At 36.9% G+C, this 22,925-nt stretch overlaps 1 protein-coding gene across 17 annotated transcripts in view; it reads right to left on the minus strand.

Annotated features, from left to right (window-relative positions):
* The window catches only part of DLG1 (discs large MAGUK scaffold protein 1), a 148,995-nt gene that overhangs the window by 64,924 nt on the left and 61,146 nt on the right, over positions 1-22,925 (minus strand). For 5 of the 17 annotated variants that reach the window (XM_088061157.1, XM_088061161.1, XM_088061156.1 and 2 more), the window contains exon 1: positions 18,957-19,196. The exons of the other annotated variants lie outside the window; for them this stretch is intronic. In XM_088061157.1, coding sequence (XP_087917283.1) covers positions 18,957-19,181 — 225 coding nt within the window. In that variant the 5' untranslated portion in view covers positions 19,182-19,196. Of the gene's footprint in view, positions 1-18,956; positions 19,197-22,925 lie in introns of those variants that run through there. 17 annotated transcript variants of the gene reach the window in all.

The raw sequence follows: 22,925 nt of genomic DNA on the forward strand, positions 1-22,925 counted from the left end.
CAGCACCAGGAAACCACAACTTTCAGGCACACACTGTTTAAAAGTGGGGGTATTTTTAATCTAGGATATTTAAATGAACATGAGTTTTTTAATTATTCATTCAATTTTTAATGCTAAGGATGCATGATCTCTGCATTACATTTTTATTCCAGTATTCAAAATAAAAAAACCTCCAAAATCAATCCTTCACCCATTCCCCAAAAAAAGTACAAAAAGAGGAACTAGCTTGATTTAATCACAATGTTGAATATTTAACTTTACCAGCCTATTTTAAATTCTGGAAAAAAAGAATGGTCAAAGGTCATTTCCCAACATCTATATGAAAATTGACAGCTAAATACATCTATAGTCCCAGCCTTACAGAGGAAAGAAGTGGGCTCAAATCAGTGGCCACAGAGTCTTCTCAGCAGGGGCACACAACCAGCATCTGCACAGGGTGCACCACCTGCCTCTTGCACAGGGGGTCTGTTCTAGGAATATGCTGTGGATCTCAATTTCTGGTGCTGGGTATGATGTTAAAGAAGGACACCAGCCCACAGGAAACACAACTTGATTCAGTCAGCTGCACTGTATTTAGATAACATGGAGAGATTGCATCACTTCACAGCATTAAAACATAGTTATTCTTCATCTTACATTACACCTTCCTACAGTAAATGTGAATATTTAAATTATGAGTCAGCAGAATTTTTATACACAGAGTGGAATACAGACCTAAGTACAAACATTTCCAGTTATTTATAGCATGAATATTAAGAGATAAATAGGTACTGACAGATGCTCCTCTAATCACCAAGAGCTGCCATGTCTCATCTTCTATCCAGAAGGGATGTGATCAAAAGTTGCAGAACATATCATTAATGCAATATTCATAACACAAAGACAGAAATGTTTCTGGCCAGTGACAGAAACCAGAAACATGCTGGCCACACCAACATCCTCAGACTTGTGCAGGCACATGGCAGGAATGTCTTTGGCTTGTGAAGCATTTGGGAGCTGGAGGACTGGGTCCCTCTGATACATGTGGGCAGTTACACCCAAGATGGTCTGTTCCAGAGAGCCCAGGAACCTCTAGATTTTGATACTGAAGGGCAAAGGCAGAGATGAAGATAAGCATGTTGTGAATGTGCATGAAGGCAAATAGTTCAAAACCAGCACATCATAACTTTTTCTCCTTTGAGGAACGTTCACAGATGCATTAATACCGAGCAGCTCTGAGGCACGTTCTCCAGCTTGCAGGGATTATTTGGATGGAGCTGTCTTGTGTTGAAGCTCCTGTATCAGTATCCTCTTTGGCAACAGCGTGCTAAATGGCAGCCTTTGTAGACCACAAACATTTCTTTTCCAGAGACATTCAAGACTTCTTGAGATTTAGCAGGATGCATTTATGCCATCCGTTTTACTTCAATATCAGGACCCACAATGACATTGTCTAACTATTAAAATATACTAAAGAAGCAGAAGAGAGGAATGGGGTATAAGGCTTTTCTCTTGCATACATAATAAATTCCAAAATACATGATGTTCCAGATTCAAAAGGAACATTTTGTTCCTGGAGGCATCAACTTTGTTGAAAATACACAGACCAAGTAGTGTGTTGATTAAAACAAAATTAAATTAGCTTTTAAGAGTGCTAAGTACGAAAACTGAGGGCAAGGGAAGAGATGCTGAATATCACATTCTTGGAAACTCAGCTGTCTGGCTTCTTATATTCTCTTCCAAACAGAAAAGGGGAAGACACAATGCAAAAGATGGGGCAAAGGAATTCACATATCTGCAGTGTGCTTCCAGACCTTTTGACTTCAGTGGCAAAAGAACGAACATGATGCAGCAGAAAACTGCTAAGGGCATGATTTTATATTTTTTTTTGGCAGTCATCATGCCTTTGGTCCCTGAGATGATATCAATAAGGTATCAACAATTAAAAGAAAACAACTTGAAGACAATTGTAGTTCCAAAAGCAACAGTCCAAGCACCAAAACACAGTCAAGGAACAAGAAATACAGGCAAAATACCTAATCCATGCAGGGCTGCACACTGTGCCTTGAGACTCTCCAGCGAAAAAGCTCAGGCTGAATTGAAATTTCAGTGGTATGCCAGTACAGAAAGTGACTACAGCATAATCAAAGTGTAGTAATGCTTATATAGAACAACCATGGTGTAAACAAAATGAAAATGTAACAAAAACAAAAAAACAAAACAAAACAAAAAAATAAGATAAGAATGTTATTAAAAATGATTAATCAGATATTTGAGAGGCGTGGGGATCAGTCTTCCCACTTATATTCACATGTAAGGTAAGGCAGAGTCTGCCTTGGAACCACACTGGTAGAATAAAAAAACTCTTACAAAGCAGTGGGACACACACACACAACCCAAAGCTAGAAAACAGTTGTGTAAGCTCAAGCTGCACAGGTTTGGCAGATCATCTTTGGACTGCAGAAAGCAAGTGTTCTCTGCAGACTGTTTTAATTACTAGCATGAGCTGCTGTGCTCTAATATCAAGTGCTAAGTGATTTTTCATAACCAGAGGGGGTTCAGGATCAGGTTGTGCTTTCATATTAAATACCAACTCTGAACCATTTGTTGCTAACACAAAGCTGAATCATCAATATTTTATTCTCTAAATTACTGCATCAAATGCACAGTGCACACTTTGCAGCAATCTGTTAAAGTACCAGCAATCTTCTATAAGTAGTTTTTCTTCAAGAATCATTTTCTATCCACATTCTCTACCACCCACTCAACAGCTGAATAACAACAATACTTGTAGAAAGAGAAAATAGTACTAATATTTCACCAGCAATGTCTTCTGCAAAGATCTTTTTTAAAGCTTTGATGACCAACTTTTATGACTTCAAAAAGCAATTCTAATAGCCAGAAGAATACTCCAAAAATAGTTTTGTGCTTCACCCTTCCCACTGCCTTTGAGCAGATAGTACAGAATCAGAAACTTCTGTTAATATGACTTCACTTGATGAAAACAAGTCCATTTTCATCACCTCTTCTTGAAAGTAGGAAACAAAATATCTTCCAAAGTGCACAAAAGTTTAGAAGTGGTAAAAAACTATTTTGATCCAATACCCACTGACAAAGCTGAATTTAAAAGGCATAGATTCTTTCTAGAGACATTTAGTTTAAGGTCTGGCAGTGTAGTTTTGTATCTTTTCTCTGAACTACATCCTAGGGTGCCACAGGACACGTCACTAGTGAAGTGTGCTATTTTAAGAACTTTGCATCCATCCATCTCAAGATCACAAAAGTCAATACTCATCTAAAAACACCTCCGGGGATTTACAGACTGTTTCATGGAGTCTGACAGTGACAAGAATAAAGCACAACTGCCTTTTCATTCCCAATCCATGCTATCCAAGTGTGCTGCCCAGAGGATCCAACTGAACACACAGCTAGCACTGAGCTCATGCACCATCTCTGTCCTATTCCTCCCTAAGTCAGTGCCAGCCTGTGGCCTTGGCAGGTCCTTAGTACCACAGTGTGACTTGTGCTGTTAAGCCATAAATTTAAAGACATGCATGTTTTTCTTGAGTGTACTTCTGAACTACTTTAAACAAAATGAAGTGTCAAGAGCATCTGAAAATGAAACACAACACAAGTATTTTCCTCCAGCCCCAACTTGCCAGTCCCAAAGAAATCATATCAAAAATTACCAAGTTTCACAAGAACTAAAACCATGTAGAACTATTTGAACATAAACAAACACATTTCAAGCCAAGTACTGAAGAATGTATCTGAATTTTGAGAACTACACAGACACAAGCCCTAATTCAGGCCAGGCAGGAGTCCTGTCATTGTTGGTAAGCCAGTAGACACCAAAATATGCTGAATACACAGAACAAGAAGCAGAACCACCAAACAAGACAATACCATTAGCAGAAGAACAATTCACCATTACCTGATGTGGGGAAATGGTAAGCTTAATCAGGATAGCCTCAAACTATGGGTGGTTAGGATTAACCCTCTTAACATTCTGCACTGATGCAAAGATAACTTTGGGTTTCTGATTTGTGTTTCTGACTCCTTACGCTTTCAAGGGCCCTTGTTGTACCTTGCCATGATAGAGCAAAGACTGATTATCATGGTGTCCCAAGGACGAAGGAATAAAAACCCCTAGATCTCCACCTGGATGATACCCAGCTCTCTCCAAAGAGAGTTTGGACAGAAAGCACAGCAACAAAGGTGAGTCTGAAGACTGTCAGGGTCTTTCTACATAAGGAGGGGTAAATTAGTACACAATGGCTTAACAATGAGATTTTGAGGACAGGCAAGTTCATCTTGGAACATCAGTACTGTAACAAAGATATGAAAGTTTCTTTGGATCCCTAAAATGAAAAGACATACCCATCCAGACACTGAATTAAAAGGACTAGTCTGAATGCCTGTGACTTTACTTTAGCTCTCACCTTTTTCAGAGTGAAACATGGCTCTTGAAAATCTTATCTATGTGAGCAGACTATTTTAAAGACGCCATTAGCATGCTAGATATTCTAAACTGTAGGGGTTATCTGCTTGCTTGATTTTGTGTTGTTGGGTTTTTTTTTAACTCAGTCAACAAATTGATTCTCTAACCTAGTTTCCTCCTCAAACCCCACAGCATTTTACAATGAACTCAAATGAACTTAAAACTCTGAACTTAATATATAAATAAATAGCTTTGAAGGGGAAAAACAAAGACAGCAGAATATCAGTAAAATCACAGATGGTGAGGATGACCTGAACTGATTTGAAGACAAACACATTGTGTATTTACTCTTTCAATTCTTCATTGCAATCCTTATCTACAAAAACATCCTAGTGAGGAACAATTTGCACCACAGTTACCCTAGCCAAAGTAAAGCAGCAAAGGCAGTGAGAGACTCTTACTTGCTGAGGTAGACTGTAGCAGAACTAGGGTTTTGTGTATGAGACAAATGAACAAGGCAAAAATTGGCAACCTGGAACTACAAGACTGTAGCAGAACGAGGGTTTTGTGTATGAGACAAATGAACAAGGCAGAAATTGGCAACCTGGAACTACAAAGCTATCACCAATGCTACTACACAGTATTGTGTGGTTGTTCAATAAGTAAAATTTTCAGGTGCCAAGAATCTCATGCAAATACAAACAGTCTCAATAGAATGGAAGTTTCAGCAACCAACCTGTTTTCTCTTAAGATCAAAAACTGGAATCTTGAAGACTTGCCTTTTTATTAAGCATTCAGAAAGACTTTGCTCAAAATAATTTGTCCTGTCACATCTCTCAGGGACTGAGTTTAATCTCAGTCATATTCCAGATCCATAACATAAAAAATGCATGCAAACTTAATATTAGTTTTAATAAAACTAACTTGTGGCTTTTGTTTTTCAAATACTAAGCAAAAGTCCAGTACTGAACCCTTTGCAGCAGATTAATTAAAATACAGTCATCTGTATTCACCAAGCAACTCAGCACTCTAAGCTCAAAGCAGAATTACAAGGCTCCTCATTACGTTCATAAGTGCTATTGAGAATGAATTTAATGCATTTAATTTGCAACTTAAAGCAAGGCCTAGAAAGCTCTTTTTAAATAACATCAGCCTTAAGAATAATAGCTTTCATTATAATGCTAATGCGTCCACAAGGAAGCCCAACTAAGGTTTTAGCATCAGAAAGCACTAAGACAAAGAAAAAAACATATTCTAAGACTTTACTATAGAAAAATAATGCAGCTCTCAGGCATCAATATTTTAGTTTTTGACATTCACAGCAGAAAGGGTATGCTGTGCTAGGAAATTGAGATGTTATTAAATCAAAATATAACATTAAAGGTTAGTTACTTTTTACATGTTTCTCAGAACATATAATTTGCAATAATTTTTCAATTATTCAGGAAATAAGTAAACCTAGACAGAATGCCCATTCTGTTATTTATAGTTAATTTAAATATCAGAGAAGTCCTATACCTATCTAGCTCTGATACTGAAAAGCAATCTCACTCAATACTAGAAACATGTCAATTAATTGTCAAAACTATCTCACTACTTTTCTCCAAAAGTTCTTTTCTTGGTTTTTTTTGAGTAAATCTTCAAGAACCATTATTCATAACATATGAAAACTATGCACATGAATGTCATCTTGTCTAAAATACAATTAGGATAAGAAACATTCAGGTTCACTTACGTATAGCACCCCACTGCCCTTGAACTACTTAAAGGACAGTCTTAAAGAAGGAGTACTGAAGTGATCTGAAGCAAGTCAGTGAATCTGAGTTAGTTTACCATTTTAAGATAAGTATTCATTATTTTATTGAATGCTGTATTAATCTATGAACAATCTATTAGCTAAAAATATTTTTATAAAATAAATAAACCTATCCTAGAACACTAAGCATGAGCAGAACATCATTTACCTCACATTAATGAACAGCAAACAGAAAAACAAATCAGGGAAGTCATTGATAAAAACCCATTAATTGAAATCCATTAGTTATCGGGATATAAATGTCAGGCAAAAAGCAAAATTAATTACTTGATTTACACTTAAACTGGCTTTATACCAAAGCCAGTCCTTCATTTACAAAAGGCTTTGCACATATTACTGCCAGTAACATTTTATCTTGACACCAGCTGAATTCTTCACAAGCATACCCTGCTACTTTCACTACAGTCCTGATGGCTTCTCCTTGCTACCCACAACTGCCAGCTCAGTACCTCAGCTGATTTCATTCATTTTTACACCATGGAGATCCTGCAAGCTGGGATGACAAACTCAGCGTTCTGTGCTCCTATCAAACTGACCAAAACATCCATTTTGCACGGCACTTCCTTGAGTTATTTACTCTTATTAACTATACTGACCTGAAAGAAAGTGGGTAACAATAAATATTACAAGTACCAGCTTAAGTTTCTCAGGCTATTATAAAATATATAAAACAATGCAAGCTTTTCTTGAGTTGACTTCACTTCCATTAAGTTTTGGTCTAATTGTGACAGGATACTAGCTTACCCAATAATTTCTGCCTATTTCCATTTAGTTACGGTAAATAAAGTGCCTAATCTATAATATGTTTGAAATTTCAATTCTTTCATTACAAAAGAAGTCTGTAGAAAGGAATAAGACAAGGGTTTTGACTTCTGAATTTATGATTCAGAAAAACAGGATTAATCAGACCTTCAAGAGACCCAACTATTTCAAGAAAATTCTGCAGTTTTCTTTTTTATAATCTCTATAACCAACACCACCACACAACGCATTTCTACTAATGTTTCAAGTCCTCAAACATTGAGAACATAAGAGATATCAATTAAATCTTTCAACAGTTCACAGGAAAAAAAAGAAGCGAGGTTATGGCTTGTATTTATTTACCTCACCACCACAATTACTGAAAAAGCACTTAATTTGCTATATCTTCAGAACAACAAGATACCAACCTTTAGCCACACTGTTACAACATTGGTGAAGCCATGAGTGGAGTTCTGATTTTCAGGCTGACTTTGACAAGAGAGGTCCCCAAGTTTCCACTCTCAGGCCACTGTCCAAGTTGCTCCTAGCCCAGACTGTTCTAACCTAGCATAGTCCCCATCTGCATCTATGGAGTAATGAACTAAAAACAGAGTCAACAACAGAATAGAAAAGACAAATCTGGCTCTTCAGCCCAAGGGAAAGGTATTCCCTTAAAAAATACACTGAATTCTCTTTCTGACACTGTCTTGCATTTACAAAAACTTTCAACAAAATGCAAAAGAACAAGAACAGGTCCCATAACCCCAACTCTCATCCCCTTCATTAGGCTACGAAAAAGCAGAAGCTGCTCTGTGACTGTTGAATCCTTGCCACTGAAAGAATGCTGTCCAAGTTCATGAAAACTCATGGATTCAGCATTATTAAACACACAATCTCATCTCCAGCTCTTGGAATCCCTGTACTGGAATAGTCAGTAATCTCTGAAAGCCCTCAGAGGAAGTATCACAGCTCTTTGGCCTAGGTTTATACTCCTCCCTAACCCTCTGCTCTGGCTGCTGCTGAAACCAGGGCACCAGCTTGACAGATATGCCAGTAGTTTTCTTCTGCAGTTTTTCTTTTCCAATGAGCAAAAAAGCAAGTAGAAAATTGTATTTTACAGTACATTCTACTTCATCTTATTATGGCTGCTGAAGTTGAATGACAAAAGTTGATAAAAATTGAGCACTGAAACAAAGGTAAAAATGAGCAGGTGAAGAAATAGGGTGAAACAATAGAAAAATTAACACTGAAAAATATGAAAGAAGAAAGTGGACTAACAGATATACAGAAACAAATTAAGTAGTCATGCTATAAACATATAACTACTTACTTGCTTTTAATTTCAGTAATTTCAAGAACCAGAAAACAAAATATATCTTTTTGTGCTAGTTTCTGAGGCCCTAAGACAAATTAGCAATTGTCAATTAAGTTTTGCAAGTCCTGCATAACTTGAATTTAATTGACAGCAGTAACGTATGGTAGAAAAATTAACACCAGACAAAACCCAACCTGCCAGCACTCCTGCCATTTCTCAACTGCACCAGAACACAAGATGAACCATCTGTGGTTCCAGGATAGGCAGCATTGTATCTGTTGTACTTAGGAGATGGTATAGCAAGAAAAAAGCAAGAATATTTCTAATTCAGAAATGCCTTAGGGCAGCAGCTGGGAATTCACCTGTTACTTGTATCATTAATCACATTCTCTGAGACTTTTAATTTAACCACTAGTCCTTTCCAGATAGATTTCAAGATTAATTCCTGCCACTCTGATCATCTCATGTCTGACACATCACTCAGGGGATGAATCTATCAGATCACATTTCCTTATGAGACTTGGAGATTCCTAGGTCAGGTGATCACGATTGTTGAGTGACACATAAAGGCCAGAAACCAAGATTCTACTCCCTGCATTTAACTTGCACTCTTGCCAGGCTTCCAAACATCCTCTAGACATTTTTGTTCTCTTTTCTCCTAGTGCAATTTATTCAAAAACATCAAATAACACAGTGCACTACAGAGAGAGACAAATTATTCTGATAGTTCATGTCCCTCTCCACTGGAAGAAACAGCACTCCACACAACCAGTAAAAGTTGCTATACTGGATGAGAGCAAAGGCCCAACTGGTCAAGTGTCTCACCAGCAGTAAGAGATGGCAGATGGGCAAGTAGGAATTAGACATATGCCCAGTAATTTTCCCAGATCACCACCTCAGAACCTGACAGTCACGGTCTTCCTGAACCACTGTCTGTAACAGCTTTGTGCCACCTGCTCTTTGCAAATCCATTTAACTCCACTTTTAAGTAATTATTTTTGAGCCTTCAAAAACAGCATTTTGTCCACAGTATTTTGTGTCAGTGCATTTAACAACTTTAGAAGAAATTTTACAGGACATATTTAGAATTTGGCATCTATTGAAGAATTGGGAACTCTCTTCATTTTATGTATTTATCATATTTTCCCATTTTTTTATAATTTGGTTTATTTTTTCTGGTTTATTTTTAAGTTATCTGTCCTTACAGACTGGATTGTTCCTCTTGATGCTTTGTTTCACTTTTCCTTTTTACTTATGCTATATCCTTCCTAAGACAAGGAAAACAGAACCCCCTTAAAATTAGAATTATACACAATAAATATACTCAGATCATGTTCTGTGTTATTTGCCACTATTTCTTTAGTAATACCCAACATTTTGTTTACCCTTCACACTACTGCATGGTACTAAGGTGACATTTTCATACACTCATCAGTGACAACTCCAAAGTCACTTTCTGGAATTGAAATACTTCATTTGTAGCTTATCATATCCCTTTTTTCTCACAGCACCATTAATTTTAACAGACTTTGATGCAAGAATCATAGTACTGCAGATTCCTGTAATTACAACAACAACATTCTGATAATCACATGTTCCCATGTAACTTTGATCTACATGGTTTCTGTTTTCAAAGATGTTTGGATGATCTGCAAGTCCTTATTTTTCCATTATAAAAATAAACTAACTTATCTTAAGAATACCTGCTTATCCCTCTACCTGTCAATTATTTTGTAATAATGAAGAATTTCCCAAAGTTCATACAATCAGAAAATCAGACCTGCTTAGGTGCAGTCTCAGAAAGCTTTGCTCCTTTTTAAAAGGGCATCATATGTGCCTCTTCAAAATTTTTGTTTTAGGAATACCAAGACAGTTTAAACAAAAGGGTCACACAACATAACTGAACAGACAGTTCAGCCATATTAAACGCAAGTTTCATAAGAAATCCTGAATAAATCTCCTATTGATCATGTATGCCTCTTAACACAATCTAAGTTACATTGGCGCCTGAATCTTATTATTTTTCATACAGTAAAATGAGTAGTAAGAAATACTCAGCTCAAAGCTGGGACTGCCCTAGCTAGTTTTGGAGATAGGCATCTACTGTGGCATTCCACACCTATCTGGGAATGTAGTTTTAGATCTGTACTATCACCACCTTCATCAGCAGTATTTCATGGTCACTTTGCATATCGCTTGATTTAGCATCTAACTACTCAAGAGCTGCTCTGTAATGAGGCTTAATATGCTCAAAGTCTAAAAAGCTGTACACAGAATTTTCCCAGCATTCATCTTTTTAAATTACAGAGTTAAATGAGAAATTAAAAGCAGTAGCAAACAAGTTCAATAAAAAGAGGAATTTTTAAAAATATATAAATTGCTTTCCAGCAGTTTACAACTTTCAAAGAGGAGTTTAAAGCCATGATATTAGATGATGAATCAGAGATTGTAATGTATTTTGACATTCTCAAATATAAGCTTTATTTGTCACTGTACTTTTTCCATAGGAAATACTAATTTATTACCCTGATTTGGCAACTACATCATGTCCCACTAAGCTTCCAAAATGCTTATTATATTAGCATCAATCTTTAGAATTACTTTTCTATCTGACTTGGAATACAGATGCCTTTTTCTACTAAATAAACAAGCTTTCTAGTTTCTGAAATCTATCCCTACATATTTATAGTCTGTGACCACATCATCTCTTAACTTTCCTTCAGATGAACTAAGCAGAGGTTCTTAAGTTTTCATTATAAAGCAGGTGTTCCTGAGTATCATCTACAGTTATAGAACACTTTTCTGCACACTCCAATCACTTATCATGATTTCAGACTGATTACCCTACATGTTACAGAGAGAATCCAGAGTTCCTTCTCTTTCCAATGGGAAAGCTGACTCCCTTCTCACCTGCTACATCACACTGGGTATTCAGATACAGTTAGTTACCTAAGAAAAACAAGTACAATTTACTTAGTAAATTAAATTTTCTTTGAAGTAGAACTGTACCCCAGGAGCACAAGCAATCTTTACTCCCCTCCCTACTTTGCTATGAAAGGCAAACACTTCTACCTGGGAGCAATGGAACACAGGTTCCTCAATAGACTTCTGCAGGCATCAGTCTTAGAGAAACAATTTTAAATAAGCAAATACACACACTGTGAGGCAGCAGTGATAAAGAGAATAAAAGACAAGAAGCCATTAGACTCATCCAAAACATTCCCACGGTACAGCAGTTTCCAGGAAGCACCACACAAAAAAGCGGGAAGAAAGTGAAGATTCCATCATCAATGAAAAATCCTGTATTATACCATGCATTCTGCATCCCATAAAATATCTGAAGTCCTATTTAGAATACTGATACAGCTGCATAGATACTAGTGTCCCATAACAACAATACTAACTTCCATACAGCTTAAAAAATGTGGGCAACTTACAAAACCCAAAATTTAAGCTGATTAAAAGGACACAAAAAAAAATTAATCAGCAATTCTATTTTACCAGTGTACTGCTATACCTTAATCTATTTTGTCTGACCTTTTTCTTTTTTTTTTCTATGAAAAGTATGTATAAAGTGATCTGATTTTATGGAAATCATTGCTTCAATATATCATTTCCAAAAAGACTGTTGCAAGGCACAAGAATATACAAAGGAAACACTGCAATAGAGCAATAGACTGAAAATTCATAAATGCCAAGATCAGCTTACAAGAGACAAAATGAGTCATATAAAGGTCTGTTATCTGTCTGGAGAGCACGTCAGCTCAACTACATCCTAATGTGCAGTTAAACACCAACAAAAAGAGAAGGGCAGCAAATGCACAACAGAAACAAGCTGTAGAGCAAGGCTGATGTATTAGACAAGTGGGTTATAGGCAACGAGATGAAATTCAATACTGACAACAAGTCACATGGAATAGCAATAAACAGCACAGAGACACCCCTAAGGAATACCAAACCGGAAAACAAGTCCAGAAGTGCTTTGGTTGGTGGCAAAGGGTTTTTTTAAATTATACAAGACAGACAGCAGGGAATCCTTGCTCTACTTTCAGAGGATTCTTTCAGTCCCTTCAAGTATGGTCTTTTGATATTGAACTTTGTGTGTGCAGCCACAAAAACCTGGTATGGCCTGGAAGGGCTCCTTAAGTCTTCCAAAAGGCAAGTGACAGAACTGCACCAGTTTGGGCATTTTTGACAGTTTCCTAGGGAATGAACCATCCTGTGGTCAGATGGCCATGCTGGTCAAGTGGGGATCAGAACTTTAACAACTTGAGCACCTACTGTGGTAGCTTCCAGTAGGTAATGCTGGCATACCTTAATGAGGCACAAGAAAACTTCCGTGGCTCAGGAGAGTCAGGAAGTGCTACTGGTTTATCTTGGAGTCCAAGGAGTTCCTGGAAGAAACTCGAACTGTAGCAAGAGGAGACCACTTAAGAGGGCAGTGGATGATCCCAAGTAAACAAAGGTATAGTTTAAAAGATATTGCAGCTGAGTATATCGAAGATTAGGTAATATTTTTTCTCTTTTTTGCCACAACAAACTACTTTCAGGGAGAACAATGACATAATTAATTTTGACCTGTATAGAATTGACTGTTGCTAATGCTATTTTGGGAAAGACCAGAAAAAGCAGATCCTCCAAAGGATTCAGGGACAATTTGCTAGGTGGTGTGGTATTAACAAGTCGTCAAGTCTCAGTACTAAATCTGGCCTCTGTATTACATTTTCTGAGCTTCCACAACAGATGGCACAAGGTTATCAGCCTTTGTTGTGAAAGAGGAATGCTCCTATCCATTCTGTAAGGAATAAAATGGAGGAACAATGCCAACTAATCAGAAGGATTTCTCCCAAATTCTAGCTGTTTCTAGAAGAAACCTGTAGAGCATTCTTGAAATCATCTATAGAGCTATGCAATCTTCACTTGAATTAAATTTGGAAAGACATATTAGAAACAGCTTTAAAGGAAGCATCCTTCCTCAAGAGAGGAATGCATCCACAGGGGCCCCTCTACTACAGAGCCATTACATGATAAGCAAAATGTGAATTATGTGGTTATACCAATAAACAAGAATGAGGCACTTCATTTCAATTGCACATGAGAAACATAACATGAGGAGGTTGATGTTTTCCTTGCATTGTCATCTTTTGCGGATCTGTCAAAATAATTCAAAATTGAACTGTACTGGGAATGCTTCACAGTAGGATTATGCTTGGAGTTTAGCAATCAGCAGCATGTTGAAATTAGTTTTGAATTTTCTCCAAGGGAGAGGAGTGATGGACACATTCTTCACTCAGGCTATCATGCCCATCTCAAAAAAAAAAAAAAGGAAAAAATAAGGGAGTTCAAGAGCCTAAATGCTACACTGAAAATTTTAAAAAGTAATTTTTATTTATCAGGAGACATTTAAGTTCCTTCTTTGATTTGGAATACAGATAAAAGCAGTGGCCCCAGCAGAGGTTCTAGGAAAAAGAACCAAATCCTTCTCAAAAGATACCGCATAGGTGTGCACATAAAGATTTCAATTTCTCTTGTTTAACAAAACAATTTCTCTATTTGAGTTACTATAAATCCCAGAAAGGCTGTGCACACAAAGTTTACCAGGACTCTGAGCCGGGTGTAAACTAGAAGTCTTAAACTGCACAACAGGATACCATGTCAGCTCCCAAATATGGATGCAAGGTCTTTTAGAACTTTTCTAAAAAGATCTAAGAAGCTTCTGTTGAACTAAAGTCTTCAAAGTAAAGTAAATATCCAGCCCGTTCTGAACTATAATTGAGAGTGCTCTTGATACTGAGGACCAAAATAGAAGAACAGGAAGAAGACGATTTTCACTTTAGGTTCAGTGGTTCTGTCAGACAGTAATTTAGTTATAATTGTATTAACTGAAACATGTACAGCAGCTTTGGCAGCAAAACAGAAATGCTATACTACAGGAGCCATGCTAGAGCTGTCCACTATACTGACAGCTGGTGAAAGACAGATTGGCCTGTATTTGACTTTCAAAACACTTTGTCAATCAATACAAGCCTCAACTATAAGGGCAACTATCACAATATAAAATAAATTAGGAAAGTTATATAACAGCCCTAAAGAGTCCTACCTTTTTCACAGGCTTCCATGCACTGGGCTTCATACAGCAAGACCTTGTTAGTCCACCTGAGATATCAGCTGAGGACAATACATTAAGAGGGGATCCAGTGTCTGCCCTGCCTGAAGATTCAGACTCTTGGGCACAGTGCAGACAGAAAGCCCCAGTAGTAGCAGCAGCAGAACTCCAAAAGCAAAAAATTCTGTGTCTCCTTCTTTGTTTGCCAGATTTCTGACTCATTCTGGAAAAAGCAATTTTCTTGAGATACAATGCAATAGAAATATGAAGAAATTATGTTACCAAATCTGAGTGAGACAGAGCTGTGAAAGAACAGGAAAGAGAACGTGGAACCTAAACCCCTCTGGCAGGAAGCAGTGCCTGCAGGTAGCTGGAGCACCGGTTCAGTTATCACCACTCCCTTAGCTCTTATCGGCACTGCCTGCTGCAGGTGATTAGCTGAGGTAACAACCTGCACATGCCATCATTGCAGTCACACACAGGGCTTGGAAGGAGGCAACACAGCCCCATCACTGCACAGGCCTGACCTCAGCAGAGGGGGACCACTGCCCACAGCAGGGAACCAGCAGGATGCTCACAAAGTCTACATGGCATTACATGAATCATGCCAGATATTCCTAAAATTTATTGAGACTATTATGATTTTTAAATTACTTGTCTCTAAAATGTCAAGTAAATTTCACAGTCTTGAGAAGTTTTCATCTCTACTGTACACAGAAAATGTTTACAAAATGAACTGAAGGTTCCAAAGAAAGTCCTATAATGCTTTGGTTAAACTACCAAGAATTTCCTGCTTTTCAGCCTATTGACTGGAACACATATTAATGCATCCCTTTTACAGAATAAATTCATACTGCTTCTATCACTGCTACAATGCCATCTTCCAAAAAATTCAACCAGTGACAGAAACAAATTGCAAAATAAACTCACACTTTCACAAATGTGTGATTTTATATAGCTAAAAATCAGAAATAAGAAGGAAACTTAGTACAATAAAATTCATGTTTCAGTGTCACAGGGTGCAATGTTATGAGAAAATCATCCAAAGCACATACTATTTAAAGCTGCTTTCTCCTGCATTCATCACAATATTAGCTGAAACAATATATAAATACTTCAATATCTATCAAAATACAGGAACGATAAATATTGACATAAGAAATCAGTTAAGACATTCAATAAAAGAGGGATTCGGGTAGAAACCTGACATTTTTTTAATCATCTTTTTAACACGCCTTACAACACCTCTATGTTGTGTGATTAGACATAGCATTTTGTACATGCTAGAACTATGTCCATAATATTCCAATGGCTCTGAGAGTAATAGTCTAGGACTAATGACACAGTAAAACTTTTATCAAGATCTTAAAAGGAAGGTACACAAAGTCAAGAAATGACTGAGCTCAAACAACTCACAAAAGCAGTTGATAAGCTCTGAATTTTAAAATAAGATTTTTGAAATGGTTAAGAGGATTTAGAATTATTTTTCTGCCCTGATCCTTTTCATTTTTCCTAAAGTATGTCCTGGAAAACAGAAGCAAAAATGAGCACAGGATATTCAAGGAGCTAAACAATTTTTCAGTATCAAATGCTACACTTGTATGCTCAGTTACATGCTAAGAACAGCCTCAGTGCATTGCTGTTAGAACCAGTTTAATGGCATGTGGGGTTCAGACAAATCAGTTTCTTCATTTATAGCATACCACAGGCCAAATACCAACAGTTAAAATGCTTTCTGAGACATGATAGCTAGATTCACTGGCAAGAATAGGGGCTCCTCAGAGCTCTGGAAAGACTTCAGGGAAAAGCAGTGCTCTTGATACAGCCATCATCCTTGATGCACTGCGCATATCTCTCGTTAGGACAGCACTTTACCCAGTATTTGTCATTTGCATAATGGTATATTTACTAAGCTCATGTCACAGTTATTCACCCTTGTGACAGTATAAATTTGTTGTATGCTTGGTTTTATCATTACTTGCCATTTTATACCACAGATTTGGGTTTTATTAAAGAATTTTTTTTAATTGCTGACAAAAATTGATATATCAGCTCCTAATCAAATTCCTTAATTCTTCTATTTGAGTGACTAAAACCACATCACAGAGAATGGGAAGAAAGAAACAATAAAAGCCTCGAATTCCTGAGCATGTTAAATCTGCTCCCAAGACTCATAAAGAAGTCTGCTGTGGTTAGCTGGGCACCAAGCACTCTGGCATAAATCAATAGATAACTACAGCAAAAAGCAGTGCTACCATATCCATCATCAACTTCAGCCTTGCTTCTTTAGGATACAAGACCCTACCCAAAAATACCCTACCTCAAAATCCAAGTCCCCTTACCACCTTGCTGGGATGAGGGTGACCCGAGCAGGTCCCAGAGGAGGACAGGCGTGTGCTGCCCCATCTCCAGGAGTCATTTCCCTCTCACTGAAGATGGAGGGGAAAAAAGCAAGTATGACCATTTCATCCCATCCAAGAAAGCCAAGCAAATGTAGGGACAGCTAAAACTGGGGGCTTTGTAGCAGATTCACAGGGAAAGCAGGAGAAAACTACTTTAAAAATCATCAAATTATTTTGTATTTGTTAAAAATCATGATATCACAACAGTAAGACTCGACAAAGTCCACAAACGTGTAGAATTTCTACAGGCCAGGTTAGAAAAGTACATCTAATTACTTATTTGGATTCTGCAAATGTGATTACATTCAAATGATGGGGATGTATCTTAAATGAATGAATAAAAGACATCAAAAATGTTCAGAATACTACAAGACAGAACACAAACAGAACTGAAAAATAAAACTGCACAGTATACAACCTCCAAATGCCTTTTTCTCTCCTAAGGCTAGAACAGCTGCAATGGGTGGATAAGGTGCGAGCACAGTACAGCATCCTTCCAGAGGAAGCTCTCATGTTTTTAATGCATGACTTTTGAATATGCTCATTAAGGTTTTTTTAACAACCACTTCAAAATATTTTGTTTTTTCCCCTCCTTCCAGCCATGGACATTTATAAGCAGTTCTTTTTAATGTAGAACTGTCAGACCTATGAAAAAAATTGTCAGGCTCTCCCAGAGGTAAGAAATCTTTTTCATAGCAGAAAAATAGAACAAATAGTGGGATATTCACAGAATAATGGCTTTGGTTTGAAGGGATCTCAGGAACTTTACCTGGTCCAACCCTCACTCAAAGCAGAGGTTATTCCATATTTTATTTATGAGCAAATTTCTAGGCCTGACTAGTTAGTCCAATTGCAAGCTTCACGCATTTCAATATTACTTCCTCAAGCTTTAAACAAATGAGAGTAACTACAATTTTTATTCAAAATGTTAATACTTTATATTTTTACTTAAAAAACCCACAGTATTTAAAAGCTTTTATGTCTACCTAATGCATCACTTGGAGTTGTATAATGACCCATTAGAGAAACTACAGGATCCATCTTCCACGTCATGTATAAGATGCAAGAAGAAAGTCGAAATTCTCTTCTAAGCTCTCCTATCCATTGTTTACTCCAAATTCATAAGCAAAAAAAGACAGATAACAATAAGCAGACTTCAGAAGAAGTGACAGTTTACCATCTTTGAATCAACTACTAACAGACAGAAATTATCCTGATAAAATTACAGTGCTTGAGGGTAACAAATGTTTCCTTTTTTAATAAGTTTTTGTAGTATTTCAGGTTAAATCATTCAAGACATCTTGACTAATGATGAATTTCACTTGACAGTAGCAAAACAAACCTAATCTCCCATGTTGAAATAATTCTGACATTTCAGCATTGTTCCATAGGTCTTAGTCATATTTTCCAAAAAGATACTAATTTTCTAATGCAAATAAATTAAAACTTCTCTCAGGGTCAACCTTATGAAGTCATTCAAAAGCCACACAATTAAAATTTAGCTTGCTTGCTTTTACCTGACTTTGGATGATGATTACCACAAACATCATATAGAGCAGATGGACAGCGAAGTTGAAAAATGTCATGTTTTTCTTACAGGCTGCACTATCGAATGTACACCCTGTATGTAAGGGAGACATTCCCTCATCTGTGTATTATTAGTAGCCAAAAAACCTAGAAAGCTGTTACAGAATTGAATATGTTGTGTTACCTAGAGATAAGGTTTTCAATTATTTAATTCTTTAGGATAAAATTCCTTAACTATTAAATACATAGTCTATTTGATCTGACATCTTACTAGAGCTAAGGAATTAATATTTCTTCAACTACGTTATTGCCCTCCAGAGCTAGGCAGCAGAATGCAAACTACATTTCAATATTTCACTATTTCATTAGGATATCTCATATTTAAAATTGCTGGAGGCTCATCTTGCAAAATAAATAAAAATCAGATCTCATTTAGTGTTTCCATTTTCATGCTTTAATGCTAGAAATTATACAGAGCTCTTTAAAATATGAAAATGAAAGCAGACAGAAAACGCCATTCATAAATAAGAGATTATCTGAAATCATGCATATATAAATAATTGCTCCTTCTGACTAGCAAGGAACCAGAAAACATGCAGACACAATCACTTTAACATGTGGCATATTACCTGGGTGGAGCTGGCAGCAACAGAAATGCAGTCAATGAACCCATGTCTCCGAGTGAAAAATGCCACTATCTGCTGCCACCGGGAAGGCTCAGTCCGCAGCTCATCTGTTGAGCCTTTCTTTGCCCACTGCTTCTGTTTGGGGCCTACAGAGCTGTGGCTGGAGCCAGTGTTGCTTCGACTGGCGCGAGAATACAGGAGTGTGTTATTTCCGAAAATGTAATTCATCTCTGCAGCTCTGCAGGTGGTTGCCAGGCAGTCTTAATTCCCTACCAGCTGCTGAGTGGTGAATGAGCAGGAAAAAAAAAATGCAGATGGAATTACAGCAGCATCGTTTACAAACCAGGAAAACAAAATTCTTGCTAGTTGATGCTGTTTTTCTTCCAAGACTTTCCACCTCTTACATTCCCTCTCTACCTGTGATTACAATGATGAGTAAAATCTTAAGCAATTTAAAAAAAAAAAAAACAAAAACAAAAAACAACCAGCAAACAAAGGTTTTCCTTATTTTTCCTTTTCAGAACGCACAGGATGAAAACCCTGCTTTCTCTTCCTAGCTGCCAACAGATATTTAAGGGAAAGTGGGTAGCAGGTACAGTACGTTACAAATTCACAGCTATGAGGATGGTGGTGGATGGTAACAGCTACTGGGTGGAGAAAGCACAGATCAAAAATAACCAAGTTTCAATCACTGCCTGTAGAAATATCCAATAGCATCTTTTCACTTCCTTGCTTGCATAAATTATGAACCTGAAGCAAACAAAACAGGGAATATAGAGCAGAACTGCACTTTTCATTGATTCTGTTTTTATGAAAACATTCCACAGAGCAAAATGACTTTAACACCATATTTAAAACAAATATCTAAGAAACAACTGCTGATTTCTTCTTGATTTTCCCTGTTCTTTTGTGCATAAAACAACTGTAGAGGGAGTGAATCACAGTGTCACAAAACAATCATTTTGTACTGTGTATCAGAGGATGCTTGGTGAAGTTGTTCTGTGGTTTGGGTTTTTTTTAATGCTCAAGAAAATCAGAGACTAAGATGAAACACTATGAGTCCACACTCTGTTATTCTGTGAATAACATGTCATGTTCATAACACCTATGCCCAAATTTCTGTGACTACTGTAAGCATATTATGAAAACAATAAATATATATATATATTTCTGACTCAACATTACTTCTCAAAAGTACAATAATTCAAAACCAAAAAATTCTCACTATTCACTAATGACTTTTCAGTAAGATTGTTTTGATCTCCCATGCACATGATAAGGTTTTCTCTGCTCTCTTCATAGCAAAATAGAATTCAGAATAATTATCTGAAAGATTATGTGAAACTCAAGTTACCTTACAGAACTCACCATTCAAATTTTTATAGCCAATTTATTTATTCTTAAAAAAATCCTCCAACTCACATGGGAGGGATAATTTTGGAAATCAGTTAAATGTCAAGCTTTCAATACCAGCTCATCTCTGGAAAGACAAGAGTTATCAAAACCATTTGTGGTATATTTCTATATTTCATGATCAGGGCAAACATTTTAAAAAAGCAGAGAACTCTCCATACGATAAACAAAGGCAGAAAAATTCCTTACAACACAGCCACGACTTACATCCACATAATTCTAAAAATCCACTGATTCATGATGTGCATTTTAGTGGTGTTACCAAATTCCTTCACACACTTTTTGAGGTGCAACATAATATGCTGTTTAACAAGTTCTTACTGACAGCTATTCTATTCTGAGTAACAGGTTTTTTTCCTGCTGGCTTCTATTACAAGTACAAATAAGAAGTACATTAATTGAAATCTGTCGTGGCAAGATCAATGCACCATTTACTTCTAGTCTAGTCCAGTCCAGTCCAGCTCAATAACACACCACACGCCAATATTCTGAGCACACCTTTCAGACAGACTTTATTAATATTTATAAAATACAATGGCTTATCACTGTAAGTCATATGAAACTGGGTCTGACTTGTGCAGTGTCCTTAAAGCTATGAGCATAAGATAGATAATGGAGGTTGGAAATGCCTGAGACACAGTAGATACAATGACCCTTTCAAATGGACAAGCATTTCATAATGGAATTTTTTCACAGGAAGACTGCAGCACTTCCTGAGCCCTACCTTTTTCCAGGCACAAAAAAACATAACCATAGCCTGAAAAATGCTATGAATTTATTACCAGAGAAATTGATTAATCCCTAGCTATGACTGAAGGTGTTTGGAACAAGGTACAAATTATATGCTTTCAGTTCTAAGTCTTTTTATAAAGAGTCAAGGTGAAAATATTTTTTATCTTTTTCTACATATGACCTTGAATGTCAACACTGCTATAGAGTTTATTAAATATTTTAGAGCACAAGAATCTTTCTAACATTCAAAAGAGCTTCAAGAATTAATTTTTCTGTTTCTCACCATAGGCTCCAAACAAGTCACGTGGAAAAATAGAGCGCAAAATTCTTGAAGATAACACCACAATACATAGACAAGAAATGTACCTACCGAAATGTAGGTATTTTTTTTACTGTTATATCAATTTGTCTGAAGATAAGAGAGTTTTGCTGTATTTTAAGGCAGTTTCATTCAAGGATGAGTCCCACACAGCTAACAATCCACTATGACATCTATTACAAAGTGATTTTAGAAATCAGCACTTCAGGAAAGCATCACATGGACAAAAACCTTCCTGAAAATGAAGCAATGATGATTTAATTTCAATTGAGAGAGAAATCCAGAAAAGTACTTAAGGAAGAGGTTATGCAATCCCGCTGGTGATGCAAGGCAGCAATCTGTGTCACCTACACCCCATATGGATGTAATGATATCGAGCAAGATTTGCTGACGCCTAAGCAGATACAGTAGCAGTTATTTGTAGAAGGCACCGGTACTGTGGTGATGAGACAAACCCTGATTTTTACATGTTACAAAGCAACCTGAAGATAAAGGCAAAGCATAGCTCTAGAGATGACAGAAAAACAGTATAGCACAAAGGAGTCCAGATTACAAGAATGGTTACTTGTAGAGTTGAAAAAACAGTGGGAGGTTGTAAAAACAAGGGCTCACTCCAGTCAAAGAGCATTTCAACAGAGGGTCAAACACCTACAAGTCGAAACTGGAAAAAGTTCCATTTGCACAGAAAAGGCAATATCCAGAGATAAGAAAATCATCCACACAGATGTCACAGCTGGAATTGCATCTGTGAATGATTGCCTCCAGAGTCAGGAGGCAGAACAGGGAGGTTCATCAGGGAACTGCAGGAAGTCCTAAAAGGAGTACAGAGCTTCCATCGCCCCCTTGTTCATATTCAGGATATTGAACCGATGGTGCTAAAATTAAAAACCAAGCAAACAAAAAGAACCATACACTAAAACACAACAAAAATCACTATTTACTATTAGGCAAGAATTGAGAATTTGCAGATTTGAAAAGATTCCCGCCCCAAATCAAAATGGCACATAATTAAGATTTCTACATCAGTACATATATCTCTACAGGTTAATAAATTTACTGCAAGATTCATCTACATTTGTAGAGGCTGCAGAGCAACATTATTTGTTCTGTGGCCAATTAACAAGATACAGTAATCACAGTGGTTACTAAATGTAATAATCAACATCAAATACTTAGACTAGAATTCCTCTGACTTTGTATCCAAACAAATTGGAATTATCAGCTTGCTGAGACAAGTCAAAACATGACATAATGCTGTATTTTAATCTCTCCTGGGCATAACTTTACAAGCAGAATGCACACCTAAAATTAAAAAGGCACAGCAACAAAATCTGTTTGTGAACAGACCCAGCAATTATATCTCAATTACCCCTTCCAAACAAAAACCAACAGTCCCCCTGAAGCATTTGAAAAGTGTCTTATATTAGTTTCACTACCATTCAGCTAAATAATCATTGGCTAAAATAATCACAGACCCTAAAGGGAAAAAAAAACCTGACTGTCTTAAC

This window comes from Pseudopodoces humilis, chromosome 11, assembly GCF_049639895.1.
Source record: "Pseudopodoces humilis isolate 2021_Gansu_Grassland_sample_001 chromosome 11, ASM4963989v1, whole genome shotgun sequence".
In the NCBI taxonomy this organism is placed as follows: Eukaryota; Metazoa; Chordata; class Aves; order Passeriformes; family Paridae; genus Pseudopodoces; species Pseudopodoces humilis.